General features: G+C 42.4%; 2 protein-coding genes across 3 annotated transcripts; both read right to left on the reverse strand.

Moving 5' to 3' along the window:
* Window positions 1–16: 16 nt before the first annotated feature.
* hnrnpul1 (heterogeneous nuclear ribonucleoprotein U-like 1) lies at window positions 17–11305 on the reverse strand. 2 transcript variants are annotated; one of them, XM_035153782.2, is made up of 16 exons: window positions 11168–11305; window positions 10331–10600; window positions 9057–9542; window positions 8117–8330; window positions 7894–7967; window positions 7270–7409; window positions 6702–6801; window positions 6474–6586; window positions 6055–6321; window positions 5675–5797; window positions 5463–5591; window positions 3122–3290; window positions 2073–2342; window positions 1714–1856; window positions 1383–1607; window positions 17–949 (listed from the first exon to the last, which is right to left on the reverse strand). In XM_035153782.2, the coding sequence occupies exons 2-16, from the start codon at window positions 10560–10562 to the stop codon at window positions 833–835; spliced, it is 2802 nt and encodes a 933-aa protein (XP_035009673.1). In that variant the 5' UTR covers window positions 10563–10600; window positions 11168–11305; the 3' UTR covers window positions 17–832. The 2 variants fall into 2 exon arrangements, with proteins under 2 accessions (XP_035009673.1, XP_035009674.1); XM_035153783.2 differs by lacking the exon at window positions 11168–11305 and adding an exon at window positions 10837–11156.
* A 1176-nt stretch (window positions 11306–12481) lies between these two features.
* opa3 (outer mitochondrial membrane lipid metabolism regulator OPA3) lies at window positions 12482–14934 on the reverse strand. Its single transcript, XM_035155453.2, has 2 exons — window positions 14750–14934; window positions 12482–13435 (listed from the first exon to the last, which is right to left on the reverse strand). Exons 1-2 carry the CDS (start codon window positions 14889–14891, stop codon window positions 13110–13112), a joined length of 468 nt encoding a protein of 155 aa, XP_035011344.1. The 5' UTR covers window positions 14892–14934; the 3' UTR covers window positions 12482–13109.
* Window positions 14935–15401: the final 467 nt, after the last annotated feature.

Genomic DNA, 15401 nt, shown 5'->3' on the forward strand with positions numbered 1-15401 from the left:
AGGAGAACGTGAAACATTTACAGGCGCATACAATTGCATTTATTGTATAAAGACAAAAAGACAATTTGGGTAACTTGTCAATATCAGGTTTTCATTTTCAGGTAGAAAAAAGTGGGTTTGACAAAACAGGATTAAACTACTGGATTCAATGAACAGCAATCACAAAGTGATAAAAAAAAAAAAATGCACATACAACTACTCAACAATAAGTGGCAAGATCTTCTCAATCAGAGATGGGATTAATGTTTAAATACTACAGTATCAACACCTATAAAAAAATGTTCCACAATGGTTTGAATTCTATCAGAGAAAAATAAAATGTTCTCATTTGGTAACTGAAAATTAAAAAGCAAGACAAAGGAGAGGGGAGAGGGGGTCTTGATGGTAAAAAGCATGCAATTTTGTTCTTTTGTTAAGCTTCTCAATACACGAAGTTATTCAGGGTTCGCTGCGTTTTCCTGCCCTGTCACTTTTTCACTCTATGCCTCCTTGAAATAAACTATCACCTCTTCAACCTGTAGAAAATGGGGGTTTGAAGTTCAACAGACGTCCACATTCAATGCATAATAGATAACATTCATTAAATGTTTGATACCTATCATCTACCACCTCACAGTCCCTGCTCAGAGTAAGACAATTCAGTAAAAACAAAAGATAAATGCAGAGACATTAAACTGTATACTGATCTGTGAATAATGCATGATACTGTGTTAAACCACACAGACACAGTTATGGGTGGTGACTTTATGTGGAACTGTACAAAAATCAATTTGCCGCAGAGGTCGGAGGTGTTTAGGACACAGGTGGATGCAGGTACAGATGAGGGGCAAAGCTACTGGGAACCAGAGGAGGAGCCGTGGCTGCCCTGTCCAGGGTAGCTGCCGTACTGGCTGTAGTACTGGTTCCACTGGTTCTGGTTCTGGTAGTACTGCTGCCACTGCTGAGCATACTGGGGGGGTAGAGAGAAAAACAACAGTGAGAACGTTCAGTGTTTCGGTTTAATTATCCAGACTGAGGCCGTCCTCATGGTTTCATTATGAAACAATACACGTCTCTAACTAGATAGTGTTTAGCTCCGTGTGCATTGTGTGTAGTGCTATTTGCTGCATGCGCATTTGCGTCATTGTCCATAAAGTGAACATGAGAGCGACGTTTGTGTGTCAGTACATGAACCCGTGCTCCCATCATACAGAAGATTAAATAGATGTAACATAATGAACTTCACAGTTTTCCCCTCACGCTGTCCCAGCATTTCCATTTTTGCCCCTTTGGCATCAGGTCTTTTACTTTTAGAAAAACACTCATTCCCTCAGCACATGTTGGTGGATGATCACTTGTTGGTCAAAGCTAAAGACAAGAGGCAGGAAGGAACTCAACCGTACCTGCTGATATTGCTGGTTGTAGCTCTGTGTTTGCTGCTGCTGTGGCTGTGGCTGCTGCTGCGCTTGCTGCTGCTGTGGCTGTTGCTGGTGGTGGTTGTAGGTCTGTGCAGTGGTCGGTGTCTGGCTGTAGCTCTGGCTGTATCCTGGGTACTGACTGTAGTTGCCGTAGTAATTCTGGTTGTAGCTGCCTTGGCTGTACCCTGGACTGTAGCTCTGGCTGTAGCCCTGGTGGTGGAACAAGAAGTTGAAGAGATTCATTTAATAAGTTGTTTTTTTATATCATTTTATCATCTCTAAACGTTCATACTGTGAAAGAGGTGATGGTAAATACCTGGCTGTATCCTCCCCCCTTGTAAGGAGCCGGGCGATTGTAGCTTGCTCCCGACGGCTGGCTGCGGCTGTATCCACTGCGTGAATCAGACGCTCCGTCGCGGTTGCCCCAACGACTTTGGTTATAGCTGCCACGGTTGTAGCCTGCCATGAACACACATTATGTTACAACAGTAATATACAGTATAATGCACACAATTACATATTGTTACTACAAAAAACACAGAGCTTAGCATTTAAAACACCTATAAAAGCTGTAACTTTTGTACGAGGTGATCATCTTACAGAAGAATACGTGATTTGAATTTAAAAAATGCTATGGCTGTAAGAGATCAGAAACAAATAGGACGTAGTGCTCACTTCCTCTGTAGCCACTGCCTCCATCTCCACTGCGGTTCTGGTAGCTGCCGCGGGATCCTTCACGGTTATCATACCGCTGGAAGCTACCGCCACTGGCGCCACGGCCGCGGAACCCACCCTGCCTGTTGTCGAAGCGTTTTTCAGGGGGCGGGCCAGCCTTGCGGCCCTCCTCATTGTACTGCTTCAGCAGCTTTTCAGCCTCCTCTTGCGGCAGCTCAATGTGCGTCACCGCCTCCAGGAAGTCGCAAGCCTCAGGGAGAGTAAAGTTGGCTTGGAGAGTGACAGAGGTGACCACAGGAGGAGAGAGAGAGCCCATCCAGCAAGAGACGGATGGAGAGAGGAGGAGAGAGAAAGAAAGGGGTGGGGGAGGGATGTAGTGAAGACCAGAGCAGCCACACCACCGGAAAACAAAATGAAAAATAATTAGTACCATACAGGGTCAGTGGGAATCATAAAGAAAGTACGAGCAAATAGATGAAAGCAGAGGGCGGGGTAAAGGTAACAAACATTACCTCCAGGGGAACATGGAGGAAACATTTGTTTAAGCAGACACGGGGGAGGGAGGAGACATCGGAGGAGGTGGGGAGGGGCACAAAGGGGACAACTAGAAGGTTGGTGAGAAGAGGAAACAGCACTGCAAACCAAGGACAGCTGATGTAACGCTTATTACAAATTAACTTCCAACAACTCCAGCATGTGACTGCTTGTAAGTTTGCCATTTGGAAATATCGTTTTCAGGGGGAAGCCCAAGTGTGTAACGTTATCTCTACGGTTACATGAGCTCAGCGAGGCCAGAGTCTCAGTTTGCAGTGCATCAGAAGTAAGCTGAATGGCATGTGGCAGATTGAGGGCAAAAGTAAGAATTAAATTCATGTGGGCTGTTTTTTTTGTTTTTTTTTAAATAATGTCCAGGTCTGATATCTGGCCAAAGGCTATGATAGGGGAGGGGGAGGGGGTAGGGGGCATCTTCCAAGTTTGATTTTAGAGACAACACATAGAAAAAGTAAAAAAGTAGATCTGGTGTTTTGTTGTTTCCACAGCATTCCTACCTTTCATTTCTAAAACAGCATGATCGGGCACATCCTTCCCCTGCTCATTGGTTTGCTTTAATGTTCGTTCTTTTAAATCCTCGTCCGTGGGACAAATTACAATAGCCTTGCGTTGAAAACCTTCAAAAGGACGCATTTTTCGTCTCCTTGCTGATCCATATACATTTGTCTAGCAATGGTGACAAGAAAGAAGTAGAAGCTTGTTTGTTATTGTTTACTTGTAATGGCTTTCCACTGGAAGGAAGCTGGAACCCTGCAATAATGAAGTGAGAGAGGTTTGGCTCGGATGTCAAGTCTACGGTTTTTTCTCAAGTGCTAACGGCCTCTCGTCACTCCACAGACTTACCTGCGCATCCGTGGATCCAGGTTCCGGTGACTTCTGATGGACATTAACTTTGGACATAGAGGGACCCAAAAATATCTAGACTGGCTACACTGCACCTTTCCTCAGTTACTTAACATTAACATATGCATGTACTGATCAATCAATATTAAAACGTTATCTCTTAATACTGTGCTGCCTTTAAAACATGTTTTTACATATAGTTGGAGTTATTACGCAATTCTACTTCGAACAATCGTTGCCATACAAGGTGACCAACAAATAAAACCCAAGCTGTTAAGCATTTGCACAACAGAACAGCGTAAATGCAAAGTTAGGATGATGCAACAAGCAATGTTTTCCAAATGTGTCGTGCAGTTTCCATTACTCACTAAAATGAATATAAAAGAGTAAAAGTCACAAACCTAAACCGCCATTAACCGACATGTCTCATTAATAAAGAGGTGATGCGTTACTACCATTGGTTACATGTTGAGATTTAGGAAATATATTTATCTTGCCAGGAGTTAGTCAACTTAATGGAAGCCACTTTGAACTGGGAATGTTAAAAGAGCTGCATTTCTATACCACGCTACAAGTCCTGCCTCATAAACATGAACTCCCTCCATAAAACCTCAAGCCCACATGAGGTTTTATCGCCATTGTTATTTGTGAGGCCACAATTTTAAATAAAAACTCATACCAGCATAAAGCAAACACCATAGCAACATGCAGCACGTTCACACTTTGCTTTAAGAAGATTCAAAATATTGCAACACATCCGAGGGCATTGAAATCTGAAACCGCTTCCACTACTTCTAGATAACAAACCTGTATTCAACTAATTTAAAGATTCAATTAACAATTCAAACCAATACAGGTCAACGACAAACATGCAGATGATAAGAATAAACTGAGCATCATTCTGCATTGTGTTATTTAAACAGACAATGTGCTGTCACCAGCAGTTACACACACTTTACCACTCAATGGCAAAGTAACTCTAAATACCAGCTGCAAATAAGTGCTCAACAACAATCAGCTGTTTGTACACTGACCAACATGACACCACAGCAGTTATTAGTAAGAGCAATGTTAATGTCAGAATAATATTTATATAAATGTATGTCTATATGTTGGAACAATCAGTAAAGAAGATATTAAATTGTTTTAAAACCACCATCGAGTTGAAATAGCTTTAAAACTCAAACTACAGAAACATGCGACCCAAATAAATACCTCCAGGAACGGTGCTCCAGCACAGCAGAGGGCGGTAATGCACCGTGACGTTACTTGCCAGCCGCCGATAAACCGAACAAAGAAGAATAACTTGCTATTCTGACGGGTCCCTCAAAACACTTACCTTGACTTACCTCATCTTCATACGGACTCTAGTCCCAGTCAAGAACACAACAGAGACAGATATAACCCACCTGCACGTACTCACAGTGTCCAATGAAAACCCAGTGTCCATTTAAGACCAACCTACCTTTTTGCACATTCGCTGATATGGATCTGAAAATCTAGAGGCCGTTAGTCATTACTTACCTTGAGGGTCAATTTATTAAAACACACACTCAAAAGCTCCATGTATCTCGCTCAAAAATAGCTTTTAAAAAAGCTATCAACTCTGTCTTATTAAAATTAGCAACAGAAGGTGTTTTTCTTACTCACCAGTCAGAGCTTACTTGTTTCTCAACATCTTTACATAGTCATGGTTTACTTGTACATTGTTGAAATTCACAAGACAAACAGTACTGTATCATGACAAGAAATAGCAAGTGCAAATATACGGAGGGATGAAAACATGAAATATTCTGTCACTTATGAGAGCCATTAATCAGTTTTCCTTAACAATGCATGACAAGCAAGTGACAAGAGGGTGATCAATGCTTCTTCTACTCTATAATACACAGAGCCACCCTGAAAGATAAATAAATATTCCATTAGAGAGAGTGAACATCAGGGCACATTGACTATGGCGAGAATCAGAGCAGAGTGTGGGTGGGATGGCAGTACCTGGTCAAGGATGTAGTTGCGTCTCTTGCGGGCGGCGATCTCGATCAGCCTGTTCAGACACTGGGTGGCCTGCTGAATCAGAATGTCCCAGCGGCCGGCGTAGTTCTTTTGGCGGCGTAGGCCCATGACCTGCGGGACAAACGGACAAACGGCAGTGAAGAGACTGTTCAACAGTTTGTGTGCGTGTTGTTCGGGCGGTGGCTCAAACCAACCTTCATCTTGTCCATGATGGCGTTTGTGCCCAGAATGTTGTACTTCTTCTCAGGGTTGGTCTGGGCATGCTTGATGGCCCAAGTAGTCTTTCCACAGGCAGGGAGGCCAACCATCATCAAAATCTGGAAACAGGTGACAGAAGAAATTAAATAAATCTGAGTTAAGTCCAGTTCCTATTAAAAATCCTAAAAAATCTAAAGTTATTTGGATGTAAAAGTTACAATCAGTAGAATTTTGTTCTTATTCCATCGATCCGTTCAAACGTGTATATAAAATTAAATTAAAAAACAAACTGAAAAGCAGTAAATATCTTTCTTAGGAGCTTTATCTCTTTGTGTCAGATTAAATACACAATTCTCTCTTTTCCATGCTGGCCTACCTCGCAGTCAGATTTGCTGGCAGGTCCCTTTGTGCCTCGGATTTTGTCCTCCATCCCCAGATTGTGAATGTAGGTGTATCCCTCTGGTGGGGGGAAGTAAGGCTCCGGCTTCTGTCCAAAGTTGAACTCAACAGCACAATTCTTCACCAGCACATGAGGGAACAGGGCACGACCTGCCAGCTCCTCCTTGGTTGTCCGAAAAGCCACACCCAACCCCACTCCATTCTTTGAATATGTCATCTCCACCCCTTCACTGCCGTCAAAGTCCTACAATGACAGCATGAAAGTAATTCATAAAGATTAGTTAAAACCACCAAACCAAAGACGAATTACTCAAATTATAAGATCAATGATCAAAAAAAGAGTTATACGATGTTAAAACAAAATGAAATAGTTGAATTGCTGTTGCCATAACTTACAATGTAACAGCCGATGACGTCGTTTTCACCAAACTTCTCCCCGTAGTCTGAAAACTTACAGTCTTCTGATTTCTTTCCTGTTCCTCCGTATCCATAGGAGAAGGCCTCCTCACCTAAAACATGACAAAATGCATCGTTTCTATTTAAGAACACAGATCTCCGATACAGCAAATTCATTCATGCATTCCAAAACAACATCTTAATTGTTGGGACAGTTGCTTCACTCACCAAGCTGAGTGCTGCAGTGGTTGAGGGACCATCCGATTCGGACCACATGGGGATCCGGCTCACTGCTGGGAAGGTGCTTCACGGGAATCTCCTCATTGATCTGAAGAAATGAGAGAAAAATTCGGTCAAACACAAGCCAAGAGACGAGCTTCAGGAAATCTTTGATACCATAAACATGGAACCAGTCACGCAACTAGAAGGTAGTTAACGATCTTGAATGCGTTTACTTCTTGTTATGATTGAGTTCATGGTCACGACAGTGTGTAACAGTTTCCTGATTCATTTGTATAATGACTGTCCAACCAGTTAGTTTCCAATAGCTCACTGTATGCAAATAGGAGAAACGAACAAAAGGAGCTCCTCATACACCATTTACTAAATACAGCAAGCCTTGTGCATCAAGGACCCTTTTTCATGTGTGGAGATGATATGCAGAAATGGTTTATTCACACCAGCTACATGAAATGCTCTAGCTCCTTCAGAAAAATCTGCCATTTGAGTAGTTTTATCTGTCAAGTTTAAAAACCAGCTAGTTACTAGAGGAAGATATTCATTCTGTGTATATTACCTTCATCTCATAACACACACGACCCTGGGTGACGCCATGGGAAGCGCGTGCTCCGGCCCACAGGTAGGCAAAGCCTTCGATGGTCAATGGGTATCCACTGTAGCGATCTCTGGACACTTTGAAGTGCAGATCACAGTTGTCTGAAAAGAAGCCAAAATTTAGTTTGCATAATAAATGTACTGCTGTAAAGTGAATGAGTTATCTAAGCTCAAAGGTGTGAATGCAGCCAAACAGCCTCCACTTCAAATATAATCTAGAGTTACTCCGTCAAGGAATCATTGTCGGAAGAAGAGAAGAGAGAGAGAACAGAAAATTGTGAGGAGGCTCCGACAAATCTCGCTCCGCCTCCTCCTGACTAAATTCTACAGTGGAAACTTCTAGTGATCACGTTTGTCCCAGGTTAAATTCATCACTATGAGCGGTTGATTATATAAAAGAGTTGTGTAGCTTATGATGATCCCAGAACCCGAGGAGAACACCACACACACACACACACACACACACACACACATGTCCACATGCACCTAATGACAGGTCTGAGGTACATAGAGCGGTGAGATCCGATCACCCACTACACATGTTAACACCAGGTATTAACAAGACAGATCTCATTATTTTACTTACATGTGTCAATGGTAACAAGAGTGTCATCTATGATCTCCTCCTCGTCTTCAGCAGGAGGTTGTGGTGTGCGAGATCTGTACAATCACAGAGTTTGATGTTAACAGCCACTTTCAATTACATGTATTTCACTTATTCTGCTGTTGATTCTAACGTACTTTTGTGGTAATTCATAACACCAGCAGGTAGCATCGATTTAAAAGATCACAATTGATGATGCACATACCTCTTGTCCTCTCGGTGCTCGTAATAGCCGTAGCTCCTGCTCTCCTCATATGGTCTCTTGCGGCTGTGCTCTCTGCCTCGATCGGATTCCATTTTGACTTCTTCGACCTGAGCAGCGTCATCTTCGTCGCGTTTCTGTTCTGCCTCTTGGTTTTCCTGCTGTCCGTCTCCAACAGGCTCGGTGTCCTCTTCGGTTTTGATCTCCACTTTTACTTCTAAAGTTATAAATGAACAATGAAAGTGAGCTACATGTTCAGTGTTACATTACAATCAATTGCAATAAAAAAACGTATCTGCAGTAAGTAACATTTTGTTGCGTTGTTGGCGGCGATGTAGTAAAGAGATGTTTCCAATGTGTTGCCCTCATGTCTTTGGGCTACATCAACAGGTGCTACACACTGAAACTAATCAATAAATCAGGAGAGATGAGTTCAAACATGGGCACAGGTAATTAGTGTGTTGGGTCTTTGTATTAACTGAGCCCGAGGCTGTTATATTTCTTTGCAGAACTGCATTTTGATTTTGGCAACACCAACCAGTTTTTAATTAACTGTCTGAATTTCTAAAAAGGATTCTGCTACATCTGAAACTGTTAATATGCAGCTGTGGGTTAAGTGGTCCTCTGTATTTGACCCATTTTAACAATTCAGAAGTAGGCAACCACAGAGCAGGGCAAACTGTATACCAACTTTAACTAGGTAATTAAAATACTTATGACTTGTGCCATCCTCTAAGTAACATTTCTGTCACCAATAAAAAAATCTGCAAATCTTTGCTGTGGATATAGAGTTTCTCTCTTAACTTTGTTTTTTTATCCATCTTCACTACCCTGGTGGGGAATATTTCGTCTAATTTAGTTTAATTACTGAACATTAAAAGTTTAAGTGAAGTTTGCAGTCCCACATGATGCACCTGAAGCAAAACGTCCGTGGTTAAATCACCTGGTTTGTTCTCAGCTGTCCCCTCTGGTTCAGGCACAGGTTCAGGCGTTTCCTCAGACATATTGTCAGCTTTGTGTATATCGACATCTGCTGTGAAGTCAGGCATGCTGTGGCCCGAGTCTGATGCTGGTTGACTTGCGTAGGGCTCGCCGTCCGCCTCCTCTTCCTCGTAATAACCGCCTGAATCTCTTCCCTCATCTTCCTCTTCAAGGGCAGCATCGTCAGCTTCAGCCAGTCGATCTCCATCATCAACCCCATCGTCTCCATCATCAACCCCATCATCTCCATCATCAGCCACATCTTCTGGATCATCACGTCCATCATCTGCATCAACACGCCCATCATCTGCATCAACACGCCCATCATCTGCATCAGCAGGCCCATCATCTGGATCAACACGCCCATCAACTGGATCAACACGCCCATCTTCTGCATCTTCATCATCACCACCATCATCATCATCATCATCCAAATCCTCTACTGCATCTGCAAATAAAAAGGGAGATTCAAAACGTTAAGGTCTCCCTCAAGAACATAAACAATGCACTCTTCCCCTTTCCTTCTTATCTGCAAATGTATTCTCACAGACACAAATCAACATGTAGAAGGGGCAGTCACTGAAAATACCTGAGTGACTTCCTGCCAACAGGTTGTATGGGGTTAAAAAGAAAAAGTCAAGTTCACTTTGCAGTTTACTAAACTTATAAAGTGAGAGTAGTCTATGTGACTACTCTGGAATAGGATAACTGGCTGTGAAAACTGCATTAAGTGCATTGAGGTAATTAATACAGACATTAATAATGTACAGTTAAGGTGAATGAAGAATATATGTACAGGACCAGGTGGCAGCAGATGAATAAAAAGTGTAGTGTATGAATACTTATACATATATATATAAATATCTAAACTGCTGTAATACTTTTTTTCTCTATTTTCACTATTTCTAACGGGGAAAAAACTTTTTGCACATTTGTGTCATGTGCATATCACAATATGTCCTGATATTTATGTACATTTTTGTATTCTACTTCATTGCACTTCACTTTATAACAGTTATATACAAACCACTACAGTGAAACGTGTATATAATGTGCATACTTTATTTAATTTGTCCTCTATTGCATCTTTTTATTCTCTTATCATTCTGAACCTTTCTGCTGCTGCATCAACAATCGACAAAGTTTTGTCAAATCTTATTATTCTGATTATTTAAATCCCCTGTCTTATTGAAAGCAACAGATCCCTCTCCAGGAACTTATTAACTCGGGGCTTACCTGCTTCTTCTTCCGCATCATCTCCATCTTCGTCTCCGTCGTTGTCCTGGAAGTCCCGGCCGACGTCGCCCGCCTGCTCCCCGGGCTCCGCAGCATCATCCGGCGAGTCCGCCTCCAGCGCGGATCTCAGCCTCACCACCAGGTCCGCCTTCAGGCCTTTGGTGTCCAGGCCGCGGCGCTGGAGCTCCTCTTTCAGCTCGTTCACCTTCAGTTTCTTCACGTCAACACTCATCGTGTTTTCGGGCGTTTCTGGTCTGCAAGTTTATTTCTCTAGCAAAGCAAATAAAAAGGAGGGGGAGGGGGGGGGAAGCGGAGAGCGGTCACGCAGAGCTAACAACACCCGCGTCTTTGCTAACTTTTCAAATCGATATCTGTTGCGCGGCAGTCTGGAGCCCAAACAGGCTACGTTAGCCGGCTAGCTAAGATAACAGCGGTGGAGGAGCACAACACCCAACACACGATCCCCCCCCGTTCTCCCGCAGATCCACGAACGATTTAAATCTCACCTCCTCCGCCGTGTCGGAGCAAACACGCACACACGCGCGCGCGAAACAATCAACAGTTCGTTTGGCTGTGGTTGTTTTTGTCCTGCCCCCCCCCACTCCTCCAGGTTGCCGCTACGAGGCTAACGCTGCTAGCACCCTGAGGTTAGCTAACGCCCGGCCAACCGCTCTGCAGGACAAAGTAGCTTTTGCGCGTAAAGGGAGAAAACACACGAGAGCCGCGACGGTTGTTCGGCGTTCGGCACCGAGGGCTCGCGGGCGCTCACACGTCGCCCGGGCGGGTTTTAGCGGCGCTGCGGTGCGGAATAAAAGCAGGAATCGGGTCGCGGCCTACCTCCTCTCTCGCCAGTCGCGCGGGTCAGCAGCGGTAGATGTGTGAGAGGGTCGCCAGCGTCCCCTAGCGTCGACACCTCAAACCGGACGTTGGAGCACGAAACCTGCGCGCGCACACACTCACACAGGCGCGTGTATTGTGCGGCTTTTCTCTTTCGTGTATTTTATGTTTCGTTGATAAACATTCAAACCTTGTTTCTAACCGAGCTAATGTTTTCGCTAAATTTTGTGTTTGTGAGGCGACAACGCGAGTTTCGCTGGTTTTGGTTTCGTCGGGAACTTGGATTCACTCCGGAAGTGGTGTGGTGTTTACATTCAAGGCATGCTGGGTAATGTAGTGTTTTAAACACAGCCGCCTTTTCACTTCCTGCCCGGGTTCTATTTTATTTGGATTTGTCTAAATTCATCTGTTTCGAACATTGGTTCACATGATCATCCTCATGGTTAAAGTCATATTCACCGAATGAGGTGTAATAATCATATTCATTATTAGTATTATTGAGATAATGCACTGCTGTAAAGAAGGGGAGGATCTATGAGACTATATCTAAATTATTCTCGTTTTGATTCATTTCCTCCTTTTCTGCAGTGTGGTATTTTATAAGATAAGATCAGATCCTGTATTAGTCCCACAGGTTCCTAAACCGTCAACTCATGACTAACAACCATCTGCACCTCTTTTTCCTGCCTGTACTTTATTTGGAAAAATGGGAATCACAACTATTCACACACACTCCATACAGTTAGTTGTTACTTCACTTGCTACGAATGCCTCACTGCACCTCTGAATGTTTGTAGTTTTGGTTTTGAATTGGACTTTATTAAGCTCTTTATACCTTTCTTTTATTTTAATTTAACTACTTCACGGCTGAGCTGACCGGTTTCTTCTTGTCCAACATCCTACATTGTACTGTTGACCCTGTGTTAACTTGCATGTGACAAATAAAAGTGGAAGCACAATATGTGCAAATGTAAAATACAGAAGCAAGAGTCAAAAATAGGCATTAGTCAGTGTTAAGTAACATGCTATTCTTAAGTGTAAGGATAATAATACTTAAGTGTAAAGAAATAGAGAATGTGAATGGAATATAAAATAATATATAGTGTAAAAAACAGATTACACACTGAATCTTTATTTTATTGCCCATTTCTTGTATACATCTAGTAACTGACTACTGAGGGGATGTCATACAGTTTGTTTGGCTAAGTTTTTCCTTCCACTACTCAAGGCTTAAAGACGGAGCATGTAGGATGCACCTTGTACAGATTGTTGATTTGTGAATATGTGCTGTACAAATACAATTGGACTAATTGATTGTAATGTGGCACCATCCCCATTAACAGACAGCATAGCTTTTTATTTTACAGCTTCAATTTACAGTTGTCATCACATCCAGTGCACACAAACCAGCCAAGGGATTCAGAGTAAATACAACGTGATATGTGAACATGAAACTTTAGGGGCAGATACTGTCAAAAATAATCCACTGATGTGACCCAGAGTCTCAAATGAAGCCAATAAAGCATAGAAATCTGTGTTTGCTAAGAGATTCTGGTCTATGACAATCACTGAAATAAAAGGTTTTATGCTGAATTTGTCATCAAATATATTACCTTTAGGGTCACAATAATCTTCCTCTTTTAATATTTATATACAGTCAAGTCTTATCATGAACATGCAAGATGAACCACAGAAAAACACTATGAATATCATAGCAATCCCCCTTTAAAACCCAGGCTCAATACTTGAGCCAATGATAGAATCCACAGGGCACTGAAATGCTCATGTCCACCTCTTCACCCTAAGTTATGGGTTTAGGGGACAGTGTGTGAAGCAGGGTTGTCTTCAGGTTGTACACATGGCTGTACTAAGTTGGTGCAATTATTCCTTCACACACAGATCAACAGAAAGTGCCATTATATCAAGCAAATTACTTATTTAATCACTTATTTGGAGTAGGAAAGGACACCAGCTGCCTGTTGAACTCTCTCAGGCGAGCATCCATAGTCTCTGTGGTCAGGGAGAGTTCTGCTAGTTGAGTCTGTAGGCTTGTGATGGTCTCAGTCAGCTCCTCCTCTTTGCGGCGAGAATTAGAGGCCTGCCTGCTGTACTCCAGCACCATGCATCCAGTGCCGATGAGGAAGATGATTGCCTCTCCCAGCAACTCTGCGCCCAGCTCCGCAGCCATGTCCTCATTCAGCGGCTTAATGGTGGAGCCCCGAAAGCCCATGATCCGCATCTTGGTTCTCATCTCGACCCAGTGGTAAACTGTGAGGAGAATGAACATACAGTACACAAGCACATGGAAGTTAGGCTTTCACTAAAAAAGACTTTGGTTTCTCAAATATGCACAAATGTGCTGAATGATACACCTGCAAATACATCTACGATCAGAGACACAGGAGTTTAAATGTAAAGGCCGTCGTCTTTTGCAATGTTTTGTGTGAATAATAGAAATGTCTATGAAAATCAATGGTAATTATTTAGAGCTAGAGAGGCTTTTTTGCTTAAAGTTCTAGGAGACAATAAAGAATATATATATTTACATTAGTTATATTTACTATAAATATCTTGGCATCTGCATTGATGAGAAACTGACCTTTAGAGTCCATGTTGATATGTTGTTGTCTGACATGAGACTGGGATTTTTTTTTAAGAACAAATCTTGCTTCCCTTCGTTCAGAAGAAAACATTTAGTGAAGCAGTGTTTCTCTCCGTCTTTGGACTATGGTGACGTTATTTATGGAAAGGCAGCGAGCTCCACCCTAAAACCTTTACAAGCAATTCCTCTTGTATTCATTCATGAGCCGTCACACATTCGGCTCTCTGAATTTGACCGCTCACCTTTAGGCAGACGTGACAGAATCTATAAGTTTAAGAACAACCGCCTCAAGCTCTCATTCATCCCAACCCCCCAATCACACCACTCACTAAGGAAACATGTTGATTCTGTCTTGTATCTCATTAACCTTTGCACCTCGTCTGGCACATTTTAAACACTTGTTACACTTACAAAAGCAGTAAAGCAGCCCCCCCCCACCGACTTGCTGTCCTGGAATGTGACTCATCATTTTACCCGATCAAGAACACAGCTTACTTTTCAACACTGTTACTTTTAATTCATTCTTAACTTATTTGAATTGGTATAACCATGTATTATGTTATTGCTGTTTGGATTTCAATGCATCGTATTCCCTGTATTGTTGTACAATGATGACAGATACAGTATTATAACATTATGCTATTATTAGCTTCACCTGCCATTTTCTGAACTATAACATTTCCTCCTGATAGGACACAATGAACATGACCTGAGGTAAAGACACGTCCTGTCCTGTGAAAAACACTTTTATTCATTTTTATTATTTAATGCACCCTGTTCAATGACAGACAAGACCCGCCCTCTTCAAAGCTACCCTCGCTGCTATTGGTCAGCCACAAAGACCCATGAACGTGATTGGATAAGCGGTCTTAACCCGAGCGATGTCATTGGTCGTGTCGGCCCTGCCCGAGCCGATCCACCTTCCGGGACTCGGACACGGAGCTAGCGGTCATTAGCAGCCGTTAGCTCGGTGTACTCACTCTGGGCCGGCGGCAGACAGATGTAGCTCTTAAAGAACTCGCTCCTCCGGGCTCCGGCTTTGATCCGATTCGCCACCGGTTTGCTCATCTGCCTCACTCCCAGGTAGAGGAGCTTGGCGATGGGGAAGGCACCGACGACCATCTTGGCGGAAACGCTTTCACCGTCTTCTTCTCTGGGGTTTATCGGAGGGGCTGGCAAAAAGCGAATGGACGCGCTACCGCCACCAAGTGGTCAGAAAGTTTACTGACACAATCAAACTGAATTGTTTTCTGGATCTAGGAAAACAAATCGACAACAATAAAGATTACAATATGTTTTTCTTTGATAGCAATTTAAAAACGTGCAAGTTACTTTTACTTAAGATTATAATCTAAAATATAAATAAGCAAATAAAGAAACAAAAACAAAACTAATTTTCTGCAAACTTTTTTCTGCAAACCCTCAAAAAGCCAATTCATTTGCCTGAAAAAATAATAATAATAATTAAAGCCCTCAAAAAGCCAATTCATTTGCCTGAAAAAATTAAAAAAATAAATATTATTATAATAATAATAAAAATAAACTTCTACTAGCACCAAATGATTAATAGTGAAAAACAATACAATGAGAAGAAGAAACATATGAAATAAGAACAAATTAAGTTTTAAGTTG

This window comes from Hippoglossus stenolepis, chromosome 4 (assembly GCF_022539355.2).
Source record: "Hippoglossus stenolepis isolate QCI-W04-F060 chromosome 4, HSTE1.2, whole genome shotgun sequence".
NCBI lineage: Eukaryota > Metazoa > Chordata > Actinopteri > Pleuronectiformes > Pleuronectidae > Hippoglossus > Hippoglossus stenolepis.

Coding starts and splice junctions, on each gene's coding strand:
- hnrnpul1 (XM_035153782.2), bottom strand. CDS start 10,562: ATGAGTGTTGACGTGAAGAAACTGAAGGTGAACGAGCTGAAAGAGGAG. Junction 6,322..6,473: donor ACGTCATCGGCTGTTACATT/GTAAGTTATGGC, acceptor CTGTCATTGTAG/GACTTTGACGGCAGTGAAGG. Junction 5,592..5,674: donor CCATCATGGACAAGATGAAG/GTTGGTTTGAGC, acceptor TTTGTCCCGCAG/GTCATGGGCCTACGCCGCCA.
- opa3 (XM_035155453.2), bottom strand. CDS start 14,891: ATGGTCGTCGGTGCCTTCCCCATCGCCAAGCTCCTCTACCTGGGAGTG. Junction 13,436..14,749: donor CTGTCTGCCGCCGGCCCAGA/GTGAGTACACCG, acceptor TTCTCCTCACAG/TTTACCACTGGGTCGAGATG.